We start from the raw sequence: 19593 nt of genomic DNA, 5'->3' as shown, positions 1-19593 counted from the left end.
CTGCATGGATTCTCTGCCTACTGCCTCCCTGCACAGCATAACCACACCAATTCTGCTACCTTTTATATCCTACGTGCTAGAGGGAATGGGCAGGTTGTGCCCCTCAGGTGGCGACATCACCAGTATCATGCAACTTCTGGATTCTTTAAACTTAGTGCTCCCCCCCTAAGATCTGGCTCCTCGACGTTCTGCTCTTAACTGCCTCTGTCTGAAATACCTCATGTTCACCGCCTGAAATAAGGGGGGGGGGGGAATATACTCTGAGACATGAGTCAGGAAGGAAAAGCAAGATTCAAGAAAGAAGCAAAAAGAGGAGGAACACCAGACTAAGCAGCTCCTCAGCAGTTCGCTCTCAGCTATTTGCACATGGATTCTTCAGAGTGTGGTGAATTTAACTTTAAACTGTGGATTTAACTGAACAGCTACTGGAGCTCAGACAATCATTTGCAGTGTGAGCTGTAGCCACGAAAGCTGATGCTCAAATAAATTTGTTAGTCTCTAAGGTGCCACAAGTCCTCCTTTTCTTTTTATCCAAATGCAGCCTCTCTCTCTGCAGGCTGGGATTTCCCTCTATGAACTCAGCAGTCCAGTTTACTCAAAGGGGGGCGGGGGGTAAGATTCTGTGTTGTGTCTCTAAGAAATAAAGTACAGAACTCTCCTCCTGAGGGCACTTTAAGCCACTTTTGTCTCTCCCAAATCCAAGCTGCTCTGGGGGCCAGAGAGGTCACTGGCATAATTCATATATTTCTGAAGTCGGTATAATCCATGATATTTACCTCTCCTGGACCTTGAGTTTCTGAAGTTCATCGGCCACTCCATAAGGCAGGGTCTTCTCAGGTAAGCTATAGCGGAGAGCCCACCTGGCTGCTGTGTTCAGATCACAGTAGCTGACTAGCAGTTGGATCAGCTGCTCTTGTAGCCATCGATTCTCCCCAACTGTGTTCTGCAAGGAAGCAAGAGTAACAAAATCTGTTGGTGCAGGTTCCATCTTCAGCGCATGATTATAAATTTCCAAGGACAGGGTGCCCGAAGTGAGGAACTCTAGGGCCTGGACAAGAACTGGCAGCCTGAACTGACAGAGGAGGGAGCAAGAAATGAGCATGTGCATGTCCTTCCCACTTTAGAAGTAACATGGTTTGAGCCCAGACTGCTTTGGCTTACTGTACAGGCCTACTCTTCTCCCATGCAGATGGACTGCTCCTGGGGACCATGTGACTAGGGCACTCCAGATCATCTGAAGACCATGGGCAGAGCAAAGAGAGGACACGTGCCAGCAGTGTACTGAAGGACAATGCAACTCAGACTGTGTGATGACCAGCATGTCCAGTTCATCTCACATACTGACAAAATAAAACAGAGTCAGCTTAACAGCTGGCTAGACAGAGAGCAAAGGTCTCCAGAGTCTGTTAGCTGTTTGAAACAGGATTGGATTAAGGCAATCTGGGCTGAGGCATACCATGACACAGGGCCCACAGTGGCCTTACCATGACACTTCCCCACTGGCAAAAGCATTGGGCGGGGGGGGGGCTCTCCTCCCCTCCCAGAGAGGAATAGCAGGATGGGGCTCTTCCCCCCACCTTGAAGCAGACTGACAGAGCCAGAAGAGTACACAGAAGTCACCTACTACAGAACAGGCCCAACAAGGAAAGTAACAGAACACCACTGGCCATCACGTACAGCCCCCAGCTAAAACGTCTCCAGCACATCATCAACGATCTACAACATATCCTGGAAAATGATCCCTCACTCTCACAGACCTTGGGAGGCAGGTCAGTCCTCGCTTACAGACAGCCCCCCAACCTGAAGCAAATACTCACTACACACCACACCATGGAAACACTAACCTAGGAACCAATCCCTGTAACAAACCCCGTTGCCTACTCTATCCCCATATCTACTCTAGCAACACCATCAGAGGACCCAGCCACATCAGCCACACCATCAGGGGTTCATTCACCTGCACATCTACTAATGTGATATATGCCATTATGTGCCAGCAATGCCCCTGTGCCATGTACATTGGCCAAACCGGACAGTCTCTACTTAAAAGGATAAATGGACACAAATCAGACATCAGGAATGGTAACATACAAAAGCCAGTAGGAGAAAACTTCAATCTCCCTGGACATGCAATAACAGATTTAAAAGTAGCCATTCTTCAACAAAAAGCCTTCGAAAACAGACTTCAAAGAGAAACTGCAGATCTACAATTCATTTGCAAACTTAACACCATCAATTTGGGCTTGAATAGGGACTGGGAGTGGCTGGCTCACTACAAAAGCGATTTTCCCTCTCTTGGTATTGATACCTCCTCATGAATTACTGGGCGTGGACCACATCCACCCTGAATGAACTGGCCTTGTCAACACTGGTTCTCCATTTGTAAGGTAACTCCCTTCTCTTCATGTGCCAGTATACTTATGCCTGTATCTGTAATTTTCACTCCATGCATCTGAAGAAGTGGGTTTTTTACCCACGAAAGCTTATGCCTAAATAAAGCTGTTAGTCTTTAAGGTGCCACCGGATTCCTCATTGTTTTTGTGGATACAGACCAACACAGCTACCCCTCTGATACTTAGTACCACAAAGAGACCATCAGCAGAATGGCATTCTTATTGTGAAAAGAACAAGGAGTACTTGTGGCACCTTACAGACTAACAAATTTATTTGGGCATAAGCTTTCGTGGGGTAAAACTCACTTCATCAGATGCATGCAGTGGAAAATACAGTAGGAAGATATATATTTATTTTGTGGGTTTTAGCCCACGAAACCTTATGCCCAAACAAATTTGTTAGTCTCTAAGGTGCCACAAGTATTCCTCGTTCTTTTTGCTGATACAGACTAACACAGCTACCACTCTGAAACCTGATCCGTATTGTGGTGACACTACATGCCTCTCTTCGTAACTGCAGACATGGTGGTTCTACCAAAGAACAAAAATACTGTACAAATGGCCATATTCTGCAGACCTGGTCAAAGTTTGGCCAGTATGGCTCTGTCAGTTACGAGTGTGAAAAGTGCCAAAATAGCTAAGCCAGCAAAAGCCCTAGTGTTTTGCCAATATAGCTTATTTTGTTCGGGGAACTGGTATAAGTTATACTGGCAAAAGAATTGTTTTGCCAATATACGCTGTACCTCCACTATAAGGGTTTGTTGGAATAGCTATACTGGCAAACCCTTTCCAGCGTAGACAAGGCCACAGGAGCTAAATGTAATTTTTTAAGAAAGCGCCATGTTCCTTCTGCACATTCACCAAAGATCCCTGCCCAGTAGCACAGCTGCACCTAAACTGTATTTGCAGGGTTGGAATTCATTCCCAGGGATTCTCTGCACCTTGCTTTTTCACCCAGGACGTGTGCAAACAAAGCCTGAACCCGTGGAATGCTGCTGGGGCCATCGGGCCTCATTCTTGAGATTCTTTGAGCAAGGAAAAGGTGAGACCTTGTCTTCAAAACAGACAGTCCTGCTTCAGATCAGGAAATAAATCTGCTGATGGCCCAAAGTCAGAAAAGGAAAAAGAAAAACACAGAGATGCAAAGAAGATAGTGATTGGGAAAAAAGAAGAGGAGAAATCATGTTTGCAGGTGGCAAACATGAGTTAGGACAGATAGCTGCATGAAGCCAACTTCATTGCAAGTATCACTGGCTAAACTCGTGTTGCATTTCCGTGGCTCTGCCAAATGTTGAAGCATTTTTTTTCTCATGACAGCATCATTATTTTCAATCCTGTTGCTAAGGTGAAGGGGAGACATCCAGGAGGAGACAGAAGTGAGACAGGTGTAAGAGGAGATGGGAGGTGGGGAGATTAGCAGGCAAGGAAAGTCAGTGTCTATATCCTGGGGTAAAAGGAGGAGAGGTTATTAGAGGGGAAAGTGATGGAGGAGGAGGAGGTGGGAGATTACAGCAGGTTTTGCAGTCTTCTCTTTGAAATGACTGCATATTTCTGCACAGAAAGGAGGAGGGCAGGATCTTGGGGAGGGGAAAAGTAGGTAATGGGGATCATAGGAGCTGTACTCCTCATGGCTGGAGAAGCAGAGCTGCTTGGCAAGAGATAGGGGTGACCATGATCAAAACGGAGAAAATAATCCTCTAATGATCATGCACATGGGAAACAAATCTGAATAAAACTGGAAAGAGCAGCAATGAGCCTGACAGGACTAGCCTTCACATGGGCCAGTTCCAGAATCCACTGAAGTAATGGGAGTCTTTCCAAGGACCAGCATGGCTATTGGATCTGGCTCCTATTCACTACACGGAAGACCGATCCTGTCATAAAGCGATTATTTCTGTGGCCTCATATCCATGACTTTTTCTGATTTAGCTATTTGTAATAACTCATTTCCCCCTCCACACCTTCCCTACTAAGCATCCCAGTCTGGATGCTTTGTCCATCTCCCATCTCTGTGCCTTCTTCTATGGCACCTTATGCAATGTGGCCTTGCTTCAGGAAAGCACTGAAGTATGTTTTTCAGCTCTTTCCTGAATTAGGCCCTGAATCTCTTCCCTGTCCCAGTGTGCCAAGACCCTTCCTTATTCTCATTCAAAGTCCCTCCTGAACACTCACTTCTTTTGCAATGAATTAATAACAGTAAGACTACAAAGTCAGTCCTTCCTCTGGGTCCTGTCATCTCTCTGTCCGACTTCCACAAAGTAACTCTTTGGACCAGGGACTGCCTTTACTTTGCACACAGTCAGTACTTAATAGATAAATATTACTGTTGCAGTGATTTACATCTGGGAGGGATGATGGGTTTTTTTGAACTGTAACAGAATTAATCTTTTAGCCACAACAGTGGCTTTTGAGAAAAGTTAAATTTCCTCAGAGATATTACATTCTGAATCTGCGTGAAATGGAAAACAGCTTCGGTCAACATTAAAAAATGCATTTGCTGCAAAACTAACTATTCCATAGAGGGCAAAGGCTTGCAAACGAACGACTTAGCAGGAGGCTATAATGGGGGTGTTTTGTCCCCAGAATGGCATGTGAACTGATGGAGATGGGAACATACCTCCTGGATGACATTTGCCATTACACAAATATTTCTGTTTCTGTAAATGAAAACTTTTGAAGAGAAAATAGGTATTTTCCCATGGGTCCATTAGCAAACCAGACTACAGTGGATCTGTTCTGATTAACGTCAACAACGACCTGCTCCACTGTTCCTCCGAGCAAGAGAAAATTATACATCAGCAAGGCGTGTTTACATCCCTTTCAGATTCCTAGACATATCGTCCTACCCTTAATCCACAGCCACACACAAAAATTCCCTAAACCACCATTATGAATCACATACTTGCAAAATCTCACTGTCACAAATGAGGCCAGTAAGTGTTCCATAGTACAGCAGGAATTGATGACATCATTGTATGGCAAAGTCATTTCAGAAACAATTGCAAGAGTAATCTAGTTACAGTGGCACCACTGCCCCTCAGAATGATCCCGGGGGTAAACTGAAGAAGCATGCAGTATCATTCATTCAGGTTAGTCTCCCTAACTTTCACAATTCTGCCTTGGGGAGCGATGGGAAGGGAGCAGGAATACTGGCTGCAGCGTTCTCTCTCTGCAGGACATTTGCTGCTGAGGGCAGCCTTCACACAGGCCTTGGGGATGAGTGTTGGGACATACCTTGCTGCTGGAAATAGGAACAGCAGTCTGAACCTCCCAGCTCATAACCAGAATTCCACATATTCAAAGCACTTTGTAATAAAACTGAGGAATCCTCATAACCCCTCTGTGAGGCAGGTCCATCATCATTAGTATCATTATTTCACAAAGGGGGAAACGAAGGTGGATGGAAAAGTCATTTGCTCAAAGCCTCTCAAGGAGCCATCAGCAAAGCCACAATTAGAACTCAGGAGCATCTACTTCCCTAGTCTGTGCCTGTTAGACCTCACCTGGAGGACTGTGTCCAATTTTGGTCACCAATAGACAAAAAGGATATAGGAAAACTGGAGAGCATCCAGATGCAAGCAACAAAGATGATCAGAGGGATGGAATGCAAGCCACACGAGCAAAGGCTGAAGCACCTGGGTATGTTTAGTTTGGAGAAGAGGAGATTAAGGGGAGACATGAGAGCAGTCTTCAAATAATTGACAGGCTGCCAGAAAAAAGATGGAAAAAAGTTGTTTTCTCTTGCCACAGAGGGCAGGACAAGAGGCACTGGGTTCAAACTACAGCACAGCAGATTTAGATAAAATCTCAGCAAAAACTTCCTGTTAGAACAGTAGGACAATGGCACAGACGCCAAGGGAGGTTGTGGAAGCTCCTTCACTGGAAGCTCTTTCAAAAGGAGACTGGAGAGCCATCTGTCTTGGATGTTTTAGACACAACAAATCCTGCATCTTGGCAGGAGGTTAGACTAGATGACCCTTGTGGCCCCTTCTAAGCCTACGATTCCTCCAGACTACACCGCCTCCCTAGCTGTACTCTCCTCCAGACCAAGCCCCTCAAACAGCAGATCACACCCTTAGGGGACGTGTGATATGGTTCATTAGCCAGCCCTCCAGTGTCACCAGAATAGTCAGCAGAGAACTCGTCCGCCTGCTTGTGTGTTAGGGAATAAGGTTCCAGCATCACCTCCCTCCCCAGAGCCAGCACACTACCCAGGAGAGGGTAGGAGTTACCTCTACAAGAGTAAAAGTGCTTACAAAGACTAACAGACTGCTCCATTATTAAATGAACCAGATTTCAAAGGGATCATACAGCTTCCAGAGCCCACCTTCCACACTTTCTCAGATCAGTTACGAAATGATGAGGCCAAGAATCACTATACTTATCTCAGCCCTGGGTCCTGCATCTTCCACCAGCAGCCGGACTTCAACAATATCCACTGACAAATTCAGGAGCCCTTTCAAATAGGGATCTCAAATACCAAAGATAAAAGAATCTGCCCTGACATCCTTGTAATACATGGCAAAGAACCCTAGAATTCAGGAGACATTTAAGCTACAACATTCAACTGACAATATTTCAAATAAGCAACATGTTCTCACCCTTACCACTATTGCAACAGAAACATCTATAAATTCTCAGGTATAAGTAATTCAAAAACTATTCCATTTGTTAAGCCAAAGAAGTTAATTTTGTGCTTCTTGTATTGTTTCTAAGATCCACCACCTTTTGGCACAAGCCCCCGCCACCCCCTGCAGACCAAACTCCCTTCATTCTTAGCATTAGAAGTCAGCGTTTGGCACTGCAGGCACAGCATGCTGAAGAATCAGAGGGGGCAGTGCAGAGTGGGGAAGAAAATTGGCAGCATGTGATGTCCAGAAGAAGAAAGAGGAGAACTCATGTACCCACAATGCAGATAGAGGTAAGAAACCATTTTCAGGCTCTTTTCACAGGTACCATGGCGGAGAATGGTTTGGAAGAGTCATCTGAGGAAAGGGATCAGAAGGAGACCCCATCGACTGGAAGGCATGGGATGCATTGCCCTAGGGATGGGGTTTCCACGACCATCACTCCCAACGGGAGGAGGTGGGTGGTGGTGGTCGGGGACTTTCTCCTAAGGGGGACAGAGTCATCCATCTGCCATCCAGACCGGGAAACTCGAGACGTGCGCTGCTTGCCTGGAGCTAGAATTCAGGATGTGACAGAGTGTCTGCTGAGACTAATCAAGCCACTGGACCACTACCCCTTCCTACTTCTCCAATTGGGCACCAATGATACTGTCAAGAATGACTGTGAGCAGGTCACTGCAGACTATGTGGCTCTGGGAAGAAGGATAAAGGAGTTTGAGGTGCAAGTCATGTTCTCATCCATCCTCCCTGTTGAAGGAAAAGACGCAGGTAGGGACCATCGAATTGTGGAGGTAAATGCCTAGTTGCGCAGGTGGTGTCGGAGAGAGGGCTTTGCATTCTTCAACCATGGGATGTTGTTCCAGGAAGAAGGATTGCTCGGAGGAGATGGGATCCACCTAACTAAGAGAGGGAAGAGCATCTTAGCAGGCAGGCTTGCTAACCTAGTGAGGAGGGCTTTAAACTAGGTTTGCCGGGGGATGGAGACCTAAGCCCTGAGGTAAGTGGGGAAGTGGGATACCGTGAGGAAACACAAGGAGGAGGGTGCAACAGCGGAGGCCTCCTGATTCATACTGAGAAAGTAGGGCAATTGGCTAGTTATCTTAAGTGCCTGTACACGAACACAAGAAGCCTGGGAAACAACCAGAAAAAAATGGAAGTCCTGACAAAGTCAAGAAACTAAGATGTGATTGGAATAACAGAGACTTGGCGGGGTAACTCACATGACTGGAGCACTGTCATGGATGGGTATAAACGGTTCAGGAAGGAAAGGCGGGGGAGAAAAGGTGGAGGAGTTGCACTGAATGTAAGAGAGCGGTATGATTGCTCAGAGCTCCGGTATGAATCTGTAGACAAGCCTGTTGAGAGTCTTTGGGTTAAGTTTAGAAGCAAGACCAATAAGGGTGGTGTCGTGGTAGGTGTCTGCTATAGACCACGAGACCAGGATGATGAGGTAGACGAGGCTTTCTTTGGACAACTAACCTAAGTTTCCAGATCACAGGCCCCAGTTCTCATAGGGGACTTCAATCACCCTGGCATCTGCTAGGAGAGCAATACAACGGTGCACTGACAATCCAGGAAGTTTTCGGAGAGTGTTGGGGACAATTTCCTGGTGCGAGTGCTGGAGGAACCAACTAGGGGCCATGCTCCCCTTGACCTGCTTCTCACAAACAGGGAAGAATTGGTAGGGGAAGTAGAAGTGAGTGGCAACCTGGGCAGCAGTGACCTTGAGATGGTCGTGTTCAGTATTCTGACAAAAGGAAGAAAGGAGAGCAGCAGAATACTGACCCTGGACTTCAGAAAACTAGACTTTGATTCCCTCAGGCAACTGATGGACAGGATCCCCTGGGAGACTAATATGAGGAGGAAAGGAGTCCAGGAGACTCCAGGAGAAGGCTGTATTTTAAAGAAGCCTTACTGAGGGCGCAGGAACAAACCATCCTGATGTGCAGAAAGAATAGCAAATATGACAGGAGACCAGCTTGGCTTAACAGAGAAATCTTCCGTGAGCTTAAACTCAAAAAGGAAGCTAAAAGAAGTGGACACTTGGACAGATGACTCGGGAGGAGTATAAAAATATTGCTTGAGCATGCAGGGGTGTTATCAGGAAGGGCAAAGCACAATTGGAGTTGCAGCTAGCAAGGGATGCGAAGGGTAACAAGAAGGGTTTCTACAGGTATGTTAGCAACAAGAAGGTGGCCAGGGAAAGCGTGGGACCCTTACTGAATGGGGGAGGCAACCTAGTGACAGATGATGTGGAAAAAGCTGAAGTACTCCATGCTTTTGTTTTTGCCTCAGTCTTCACAGACAAGGTCAGCTCCCAGCCTGCTGCACTGGGCAGCACAGTATGGGGAGGAGGTGAGCAGCCCTCAGTGGTGACAGAACAGGCTAAGGACTCTTTAGAAAAGCTGGACGCGCACAAATTCTTGGGGCCGGATGCAATGCATCCAAGGGTGCTGAGGGAGCTGGCTGATGTGACTGCAGAGCCATTGGCCATTATCTTTCAAAACTCATGGCGATTGGGAGAGGTCCTGGAAGATTGGAAAAAGGCATAGTGTCCACCCTTAAAAAAGAGAAGAAGGAGAATCCAGGGAATTACAGACAGGTCAGCCTCACCTCAGTCCCTGGAAAAATCATGGAGCGGGTCCTCAAGGAAACCATTTTGAAGTACGTGGAGGAGAGGAAGGTGATCAGGAACATTCAACATGGATTCACCAAGGGAAGTCATGCCTGACCAACCTGATTGCCTTCTATGATGAAATAACTGATTCTGTGGATATGGGGAAAGCGGTGGACATGATATATCTTGACTTTAGAAAAGCTTTTGATACCGTCTCCCACAGTATTCTTGCCAGCAAGTTAAAGAAGTATGGATTGGATGAATGGACTATAAGGTGGATAAAAAGCTGGCTAGATTGTCGGGCTCAACGGGTAGTGATCAACAGCTCGATGTCTAGTTGGTAGCCGGTATCAAGCGGAGTGCCCCAGGGGCCAGTCCTGGGACCAGTTTTGTTCAACATCTTCATTAATGATCTGGATGATGGGATGGATTGAACCCTCAGCAAGTTCGCAGATGACATTAAGCTGGGGGCAGAGGTAGATACGCTGAAGGGTAGAGATAGGGTTCAGCGTGACCTAGACAAATTTGGGCCAAAAGAAATCCGATGAGGTTCAACAAGGTCAAGTGCAGAGTCCTGCACTTAAGACGGAAGAATCCCATGCACTGCTACAGGCTGGGGACCGACTGGCTAAGTGGCACTTCTGCAGAATAGGATTACAGTGGACAAGAATCTGGGTATGAGTCAACAGTGTGCCCTTGTTGCCAGGAAGGCTAACAGCATATTGGGCTGCATTAGTAGGAGCACTGCCAGCAGACCAAGGGAAGTGATTATTCCCCTCTATTCGGCACTGGTGAGGCCACATCTAGAGTATTGTGTCCAGTTTGGGGGCCTCCACTATGGAAAGGATGTGAACAAACTGGAAAGAGTCCAGCAGAGGGCAAAGGAAATGATTAGGGGGCTGGGGCACATGACTTATGAGGAGAGGTGGAGGGAACTGGGCTTATTTAGTCTGTAGAAAAGACGAGTGAGGGGGGATTTGATAGCAGCCTTCAACTACCTGAAGCAGGGTTCCAAAGAGGATGAAACTCAGCTGTTCTCAGGGGTGGCAGATGACAGAACAAGGAGCAATGGTCTCAAGTTGCAGTGCGGGAGGTCTAGGATGGATATTAGGAAAAACTATTTCACTAGGAGAGTGGTGAAGCACTGCAATGGGTTTCCAAGGGAGGTGGTGGAATCTCCATCCTTAGAGGTTTTTATGGCCCATCTTGACAAAGCCATGGCTGGGATGATTTAGTTGGGGTTGGTCCTGATTTGAGCAGGGGGTTGGACTAGATGACCTCCTGAGGTCTCTCCCAACCCTAATCTTCTATGATTCTATGATTTATTCAGTCTTCTTCACTGGCTGCCTCTTACTTCAACTGGCCTCTGAGAGTTCAAGCTCAATCCTTGCAAGATTCTGCTTTGGGTCATTTTTGGTAGTGTATAGTATATGCTATTTGCATAATTCTTTAGGGCCCTATTGTGTCTTCAATCCACATTCACCATGCCCATGGACATGAGCTGTGTGTATGGGGTGTGGTCCAGCCCCTACTGATGGAAGATTCACCGAGCAAGACCTATCTTTTTTGCCTGATGAAAGAATGTGGACAACAGAACAGGTGTTCTTAAATTCATACGTGTATTAGGCAGCATGTTTGTTTCCTATTATCACTCTGGTTCCTCTTTCTTGCTTCATGTTATTTGGAGACTTAGCTATAGACGTTTTCCTTTTCAATAATATGCTAATATGAGATCCTCACTGGATGACACCTTCTTTTCTGAAAATTCTTCAAAATGCTTAAATAAAATAATGAAGAGGAAAATACTTGCCCAATAGCACTGACTCCCTCACTGGCAGGCTATGAAAAATAGAACCCTATATTAATGACCAAGACTTGGGTTATTACTTCTAATTTTTATTTCACCAGTCAAGGAGCTCACATGGCAGCAAGCCAGAGCTACAAGAAGTATGTTTGTGGGATCTTTAGCAAATGGAAGGATCGGCAGTGGATTTTTTTTCTTTAATCTCTCTTGGTGCATTTAAACTCCTGGTGCTTTTTGTTCTGTTGAAGGAATGCTTGAGAGGGCAGACTGAATTAACTCTGAAATTCACACCCTGGCAAATTGGACTGATTTCCTAAATCCATAATTACAACATTCCTCAGAGACACACATTCTTTCAGAGCAAACAAGCAAAGATTAGTTTCCTGATTTTTGTTTTGTTTTGTTTTTTGCTTCTAAACAATCATCTGTTTATGTGGTTCTCTTCTGGGCACCAAACTGGTGAAGTAATCTTGCCTAAAAGTATAATAGAGCCAAGCTATCAACTGAAAATAGCCCAAACTCCTCTGTGAAATACATAAGATTTGTACAGTCCCTTCACAATCCAGTGTATTTTCTGCAGAAGCACTCAGATAGATAGTGATCCATTACAGGGCTATGAAATAATCCCGGATAATTATTGGATGACTGGACTGTTTTACTGCAGGGGAAGGGGTGTGTGTGTGTGTGTGTGTGCGTCTTCTGGGCACATATAATACAGTTATAAAGGCCTAGATTGTAGCATCAACACCCTTCCCAAACTGGGGGGTAGGTTAAGATATGCGCAGGATGCCCCCAGAGCTCTGGGGAAATCATAGGCTTCAGCAGCCCCTGCTATACCTTTTTACGGTACAGCGAGCACTTCCTCTTTCCTTGGCTTTAGCCAGTATGGAAGAGTGGGCAGCCCCATGGCCCCTCACCTCCGGTGTGCATCTCCCTGACTCCTTTGGGGAGTCTGGTACCACTGTGGCTCCTAGACTCCCATTGTCTTAGTGCAATGGGAGCACAAAGACTTGGGTTTTTCAGTCATCCTGTGGACTGCTGTGTTTTCATGGGTTAGGTGGAGTCCCGTTTAGATGTGTTGTACAGGTTACTATTTAGAATGCAGAGTCTTATACGCCAAAAATGGGGGATTATTAGGTTTTTTTGCCTAGTAATTTTCATAAGAACATAAGAACGGCCAGACTCGGTCAGACCAAAGGTCCATCCAGCCCAGTGTCCTGTCTAGCGACAGTGGCCAATGCCAAGTGCCCCAGAGGGAGTGAACCTAACAGGAAACGATCTAGTGATCTCTCTCCTGCCATCCATCTCCACCCTCTGGCAAACAGAGGCTAGGGACACCATTCCTTACCCATCCTGGCTAATAGGCATTCACAGACTTAACCTCCATGAATGTATCCAGTTCTCTTTTAAACCTGTTATAGTCCTAGCCTTCACAACCTCCTCAGGCAAGGAGTTCCACAGGTTGACTGTGTGCTGAGTGAAGAAGAACTTCCTTTTATTTGTTTTAAACCTGCTGCCCATTAATTTCATTTGGTGGCCCCTCGTTCTTAGATTATGGGAACAAGTAAATAACTTTTCCTTATTCACTTTCTCCACACCACTCATGATTTTATAGACCTCTATCATATCCCCCCTTAGTCTCCTCTTTTCCAAGATGAAAAGTTCTAGCCTCTTTAATCTCTCCTCATATGGGACCCAGTCCAAACCCCTAATCATTTCAGTTGCCCTTTTCTGAACCTTTTCTAATGTCAGTATATCTTTTTTGAGATGAGGGGACCACATCTGTATGCAGTATTCAAGATGTGGGCGTACCATGGATTTATATAAGAGCAATAAGATATTCTCCGTCTTATTCTCTATCCCTTTTCAAATGATTCCTAACATCCTGTTTGCTTTTTTGACTGCTGCTGCACACTGCGTGGATGTCTTCAGAGAACCATCCACGATGGCTCCCAGATCTTTCTCCTGATTAGTTGTAGCTAAATTAGCCCCCCATCATACTGTATGTATAACTGGGGTTATTTTTTCCAATGTGCATTACTTTACATTTATCCACATTACATTTCATTTGCCATTTTGTTGCCCAATCACTTAGTTTTGTGAGATCTTTTTGAAGTTCTTCACAGTCTGCTTTCGTCTTAACTATCTTGAGCAGTTTTGTACCATCTGCAAACTTTGCCACCTCACTGCTTACCCCTTTCTCCAGATCATTTATGAATAAGTTGAACAGGATTGATCCTAGGTCTGACCCTTGGGGAACACCACTAGTTACCCCTCTCCATTCTGAAAATTTACCATTTATTCCTACCCTTTGTTCCCTGTCTTTTAACCAGTTCTTAATCCATGAAAGGATCTTCCCTCTTATCCCATGACAACTTAATTTACGTAAGAGCCTTTGGTGAGGGACCTTGTCAAAGGCTTTCTGGAAATCTAAGTACACTATCTTTGTATCCTTGCAACAAAGCCCTTTGCCAACTGTGTCCACATATCTATTCAGGGGACACCATCATAGGGCCTAATCACATCAGCCACACTATCAGAGGCTCGTTCACCTGCATATCTACCAATGTGATATATGCCATCATGTGCCAGCAATGCCCCTCTGCCATGTACATTGGCCAAACCGGACAGTCTCTACATAAAAGAATAAATGGACACAAATCAGACGTCAAGAATTATAACATTCAAAAACCAGTTGGAGAACACTTCAATTTCTCTTGTCACTCAATTACAGACCTAAAAGTGGCAATACTTCAACAAAAAAACTTCAAAAACAGACTCCATCGAGAGACTGCTGAATTGGAATTAATTTGCAAACTGGATACAATTAACTTAGGCTTGAATAGAGACTGGGAGAGGATGGGTCATTACACAAAGTAAAACTATTTCTCCATGTTTATCCGCCTCCGTCCCCCCACCCTCCACTGTTCCTCAGACGTTCTTGTCAACTGCTGGAAATGGCCCACCTTGATTGTCACTACAAAAGGTCCCCCCCCCCCCAGCTCTCCTGCTGGTAATAGCTCACCTTAAGTGATCGCTCTCGTTACAGTGTGTATGGTCACACCCATTGTTTCATGTTCTCTATGTATATAAATCTCCCCACTGTATTTTCCACTGAGTGTATCCAATGAAGTGTAGCTGTATGCTCAAATAAATTTGTTAGTCTCTAAGGCGCCACAAGTACTCCTTTTCTTTTTAAGTACACTATGTCCACTGGATCCCCCTTGTCCACGTTTGTTGACCGCCTCAAAGAACTCTAATAGATTAGTAAGACATGATCTCCCTTTACAGAAACCATGTTGACTTTTGTGCAACATGTTCTTCTGTGTCTGACAATTTTAGTCTTTACTATTGTTTCAACTAATTTGCCCGGTACTGATGTTAGACTTACTGGTCTGTAACTGCCAGGATCACCTCTAGAGCCCTTCTTAAATATTGGCGTTACATTAGCTATCTTCCAGTCACTGGGTACAGTAGCTGATTTAAAGGACAGGTTACGAACCATAGTTAATAGTTCCACAATTTCACATTTGAGTTCTTTCAGATGAATGCCATCGGTCCCGGTGACTTGTTACTGTTAAGTTTCTCAATTAATTCCAAAACCACCTCTAGTGACACTTCAATCTGTGAGAATTCCTCAGATTTGTCACCTACAAAAGACAGCTCGGGTTTGGGAATCTCCCTAACATCCCCAGCCGTGAAGACTGAAGCAAAGAATTCATTTAGCTTCTCCGCGATGACTTTAGCATCTTTAAGTGCTCCTTTTGTATCTCGATCGTCCAGGGGCCCCACTGGTTGTTTAGCAGGCTTCCTGCTTCTGATGTACTTAAAAAATATTTTGTTATTACCTTTTGAGTTTTCGGCTAGCTGTTCTTCAAACTCCTTTTTGGCTTTTCTTATTACATTTTTACATTTAATTTGGCAGTGTTTATGCTCCTTTCTATTTACCTCACTAGGATTTGACTTCCACTTTTTAAAAGATGCCTTTTTATCTCTCACTGCTTCTTTTACATGGTTGTTAAGCCACGGTGGCTCTTTTTTAGTTCTTTTACTGTGTTTTTTAATTTGGGGTCATTATTTAATGTAATTTAATACATTTAAGTTGAGCCTTTATTATGGGGTCTTTGAAAAGTGTCCATGCAGCTTGCAGGGTTTTCACTCTAGTCACTGTACCGTTTAATTTCTGTTTAACTAATCTCCTCATTTTTGCATAGTTCCCCTTTCTGAAATTAAATGCCACAGTGTTGGGCAGTTGAGGTGTTCTTCCCGCCACAGGAATGTTAAATGTTATTATATTATGGTCACTATTTCCAAGCGGTCCTGTTATAGTCACCTCTTCGACCAGATCCTGAGCTCCAATCAGGACTAGATCAAGAGTTGCCTCTCCCCTTGTGGGTTCCTGTACCAGCTGCTCCAAGAAGCAGTCATTTAAAGTATCGAGAAATTTTGTCTCTGCATTTCGTCCTGAGGTGACATGTACCCAGTCAATATGGGGATAACTGAAATCCCACACTATTATTGAGTTCTTTATTTTGATAGCCTCTCTAATCTCTCTTAGCATTTCATCGTCACTATGACTGTCCTGGTCAGGTGGTCGATAATAGATCCCTACTGTTATATTCTTATTAGAGCCTGGAATTACTATCCATAGAGATTCTATGGAACATGTGGATTCATTTAAGAATTTTATTTCATTTGATTCTACATTTTCTTTCACATATAGTGCCACTCCCCCCATCCCACCCCCCACACAACCTGTTCTGTCCTTCCGATATATTTTGTAATCCAGAATGATTGTGTCCCATTGATTGTCCTCACTCCACCAGGTTTCTGTGATGCCTATCATATCAATATCCTCCTTTAACACAAGGCACTCTAGTTCACCCATCTGATTATTTAGACTTCTAGCATTTGTGTACAAGCACTTTAAAAACTTGTCACTGTTTATTTGTCTGCCCTTTTCTGATGTGTCAGATTCTTTATGTGAATGTTTCTCATCTGACCTGGCCCATACTTTATCCTCTTCCATCCTCTCCTCCTGACTAAAACCTCTATCTATCAATAGACAGGTTTCAGAATAGCAGCCGTGTTAGTCTGTATTCGCAAAAAGAACAGGAGTACTTGTGGCACCTTAGAGACTAACAAATTTATTTGAGCATAAGCTTTCGTGAGCTACAGCTCACTTCATCGGATGCTTATGCTCAAATATGCTTATGCTCAAATAAATTTGTTAGTCTCTAAGGTGCCACAAGTCCTCCTTTTCTTTCTATCAATAGACTCTCCTCTAAGAGAAGTCTCTGTCCGACCCACGTGCGCCTCTGCAGCAATTGGCTTCCCCCCCATCTCTTAGTTTAAAAACTGCTCTGCAACCTTTGTAATGTGAAGTGCCAGCAGCAGCCTGGATCCACTTTGGGTTAGGTGGAGCCCATCCTTCCTGTATAGGCTCCCCCATCCCAAAAGTTTCCCCAGTTCCTAATAAATCCCCTCCTCTCTACACCATCGTCTCATCCATGCATTGAGACTCTGAAGCTCTGCCTGCCTACCTGGCCCTGTGCGTGGAACTGGAAGCACTTCTAAGAATCATCTTTTTGATTATAACTGTAACTGACGTTCCTCTGGCCACTGCTGTTAGTAGGTGGTGACAAGCACTGCGGAAACAAATACATTCATGAGATCCTCCATTTGGCTTTAATGGCCCTTGGTCCTCAGTGTGCTTCCGCTTCTTTCATATCACCCTGAAAGTCTTGGGGTGCTTTGCACTTTGTATTGTAATATTCACAGCAATTGTGCTTCTTATATTTGGCTAGCTAACAAGTTCCTATGTGTCCCTGCTGTAGAGTTTAACAGTTTGCTGACGGTTGCATTTGTCAATCTAATACTGACCCTACTGAACCTGTAGCCATAAGCCAATTACCTTCTTCTTTATTCAATACAAAATCGTTTTCTGGTGAAGCTGTGCTTTCAAACGCATGCTTATTAGTGACCAAAACTTGTACACACTGTTTAGCAGCAATCTAGCACCACGGGGTTGGGGGTTTTAGGATTAGAAAGCTGGTGTTGCCTCATCAAAAAACATTTTGAAACAGTGTAAAGAGATTTTTCTTTGCAGTACTTTCTCCCCAGCTCTCCTCTCACTCCCACGTGCTCACGGATGCTTGAATTAAGGAGCTTTGGCCAATGTTTTCAAAGCTGAGGCGTAGGGAAGTAGGTGTCACTACCCCCCAGAATGCAGTTGGAGCCTGACTCACACTGAAACCCAGCTAAATAGAAGAGATTGATTTTCAAAGCTACAGTGCAGCTGCAGCTCCCAGCCTGGAGCTGCTCAGACCCTTTGAGAACCACCCTACTCCCAATCTCAACCCGTCTGGCGCTCGGTTTGGAAACTGTCAGTCACTTTCCCTTTAAAACGTTCCATGGTTCCTGCTCCATTACCCCAGCCTCACGTCAAGTCATTAGCTCGTTTGTGCCTCAGGACAACTGACTGCTCTGGAAATGGCTAGTCTGTCATCAAAAATACAAACCATTATAATTAGGACACTATAATCCCCCATCAAGCAGGTATGTTCTGGTATTTACACTTGGTGACACAAATCATGTTTTGCCAGGTCTTTTGGGGGGGGGGAGGGGGCAGAACATGCCATTTGTCCAACTTTCTCCATGTATTTCCCCCCAAACAGCTTCAGGTTTGTTGAATAAGAAGGTCCAATTTCCTTCAGACCAATAACACTAACATTATTAATATGGAAGCACATTTTACTGCTGTCAGTATAGAAAGCAGAATGTAATTAAAGATTAAGTGGTGCTTGATCCCCCAGTAAATGCAGATAGACCTGCTTTCTGGGTCAGACCCAGGTACTGTTCTCAGCAAATTGGGTCAGTTTTCAAAGTCTGTGATGTTATATCAGCTATAAATAAAGAAATTAAACTACTCACCAAATTTAACTGGAAAAATTAAAGAAAAACTATTTCTGAAATCTCTAGAATACCAATGTTTCAGCTACTTCCATTCCCCTAACTTCTGTGAGAGCCTTCATATTTCATAATGAACCTATCTACAAACTACACACTCTCTCCAAAGTTCTGTGATCCTAAGTAATGTGTACATGAGAGGCAACAAACAAAAGCAGAGAGCTCTTCATGATTGTTACTTCTTCCACACTTCCTCCACTACTGGGCTTCCGGTCAGTTCCTGATAGTGTCACAAGGCAGACATGAAAGGCGGGAAGCAGAATGATGAAAGGCGTAGTAGCAGCAGCGAGGGAAAATTTGAAACACAGCCCTGGGAGAGGGAAGACACTGCCAGCTCTCAACTGGTACAGAGCAATGACCTCATTCCTAGGTTCATGAGATTTTGGACTTTAAATCTGTCACGGATCCAGGACTGAATATTGCCCATTCTGCAACTCCCCAAGCCAGGGGAGAGTGAGAAAGAAAACCCGCTTTTTCATGTTTTGTAAACATGGCAGCTGTTTAAAAGCCGCTCCAAGTTTTGGAATGTTAGAAGCAGCTCTGGTGCAGACTGTTTAACAGGCAGAGTGTATGCAAGGAGTCAAAGGTGACTGACAGCTGTCACATACACATAGACACACTATAGTCACAGCTACATAGATTCCTAAGTGCAGATCTACAGCTGGTATAAACTGTCACCGTTCCTCTGGTGGAGCTATGACAATTTACACCAGTGGAGGATCTACTCCATTTATTTTAAGGTCACAAGAGACCATTCTGATGATCTAATCTACCTTTCAGGAAGACACCATCTTCAAGTGATGGAGAATCTACCATATCTCTAGGTAAATAGTTCACTCAAATATATAGTAAAAATAGATTCGCTAGACAGACAGGTACAGAAAGACATTGATATATCAGTTGGTAACTATTCCTTGAATGACACTGTACTTTGCTTAATGCCTTGTAGATCCTCAGTTCCTTGCAGTACATCAGAGGGAATTCAGATCAACTAAAGTGGCTGACAGAAGTCAGAAGCCCAAATGGAGCATGTTTATAACTAAGCCTGTGACCTCTTGTGCTCATTAAAGATCCGACAAGTAGTAGGAGTATTAGCCTGTTATCATGGCCAAACAACTTAAGTAATAACTTTCTGCCTATTTCAATTCCCCTCAGAGTTTCAACAGGATTCTTCTTCACTTC

The 19593-nt window shown here is 44.6% G+C and overlaps 1 protein-coding gene across 9 annotated transcripts in view; it reads right to left on the bottom strand.

The window, feature by feature from the left end:
- The window catches only part of EXD3 (exonuclease 3'-5' domain containing 3), a 523135-nt gene that overhangs the window by 315675 nt on the left and 187867 nt on the right, over positions 1-19593 (bottom strand). For all 9 annotated transcript variants that reach the window (XM_043530801.1, XM_043530804.1, XM_043530800.1 and 6 more), the window contains one exon: positions 777-943. In XM_043530801.1, the coding sequence (XP_043386736.1) occupies positions 777-943 (167 nt within the window). The remainder of the gene's footprint in view (positions 1-776; positions 944-19593) is intronic.

This window comes from Chelonia mydas, chromosome 16, assembly GCF_015237465.2.
Source record: "Chelonia mydas isolate rCheMyd1 chromosome 16, rCheMyd1.pri.v2, whole genome shotgun sequence".
NCBI classification, from domain to species: Eukaryota; Metazoa; Chordata; order Testudines; family Cheloniidae; genus Chelonia; species Chelonia mydas.
The sequence above is the reverse complement of the archived record's forward strand: the minus strand, read 5'-3'. Positions and strand labels throughout refer to the sequence as shown.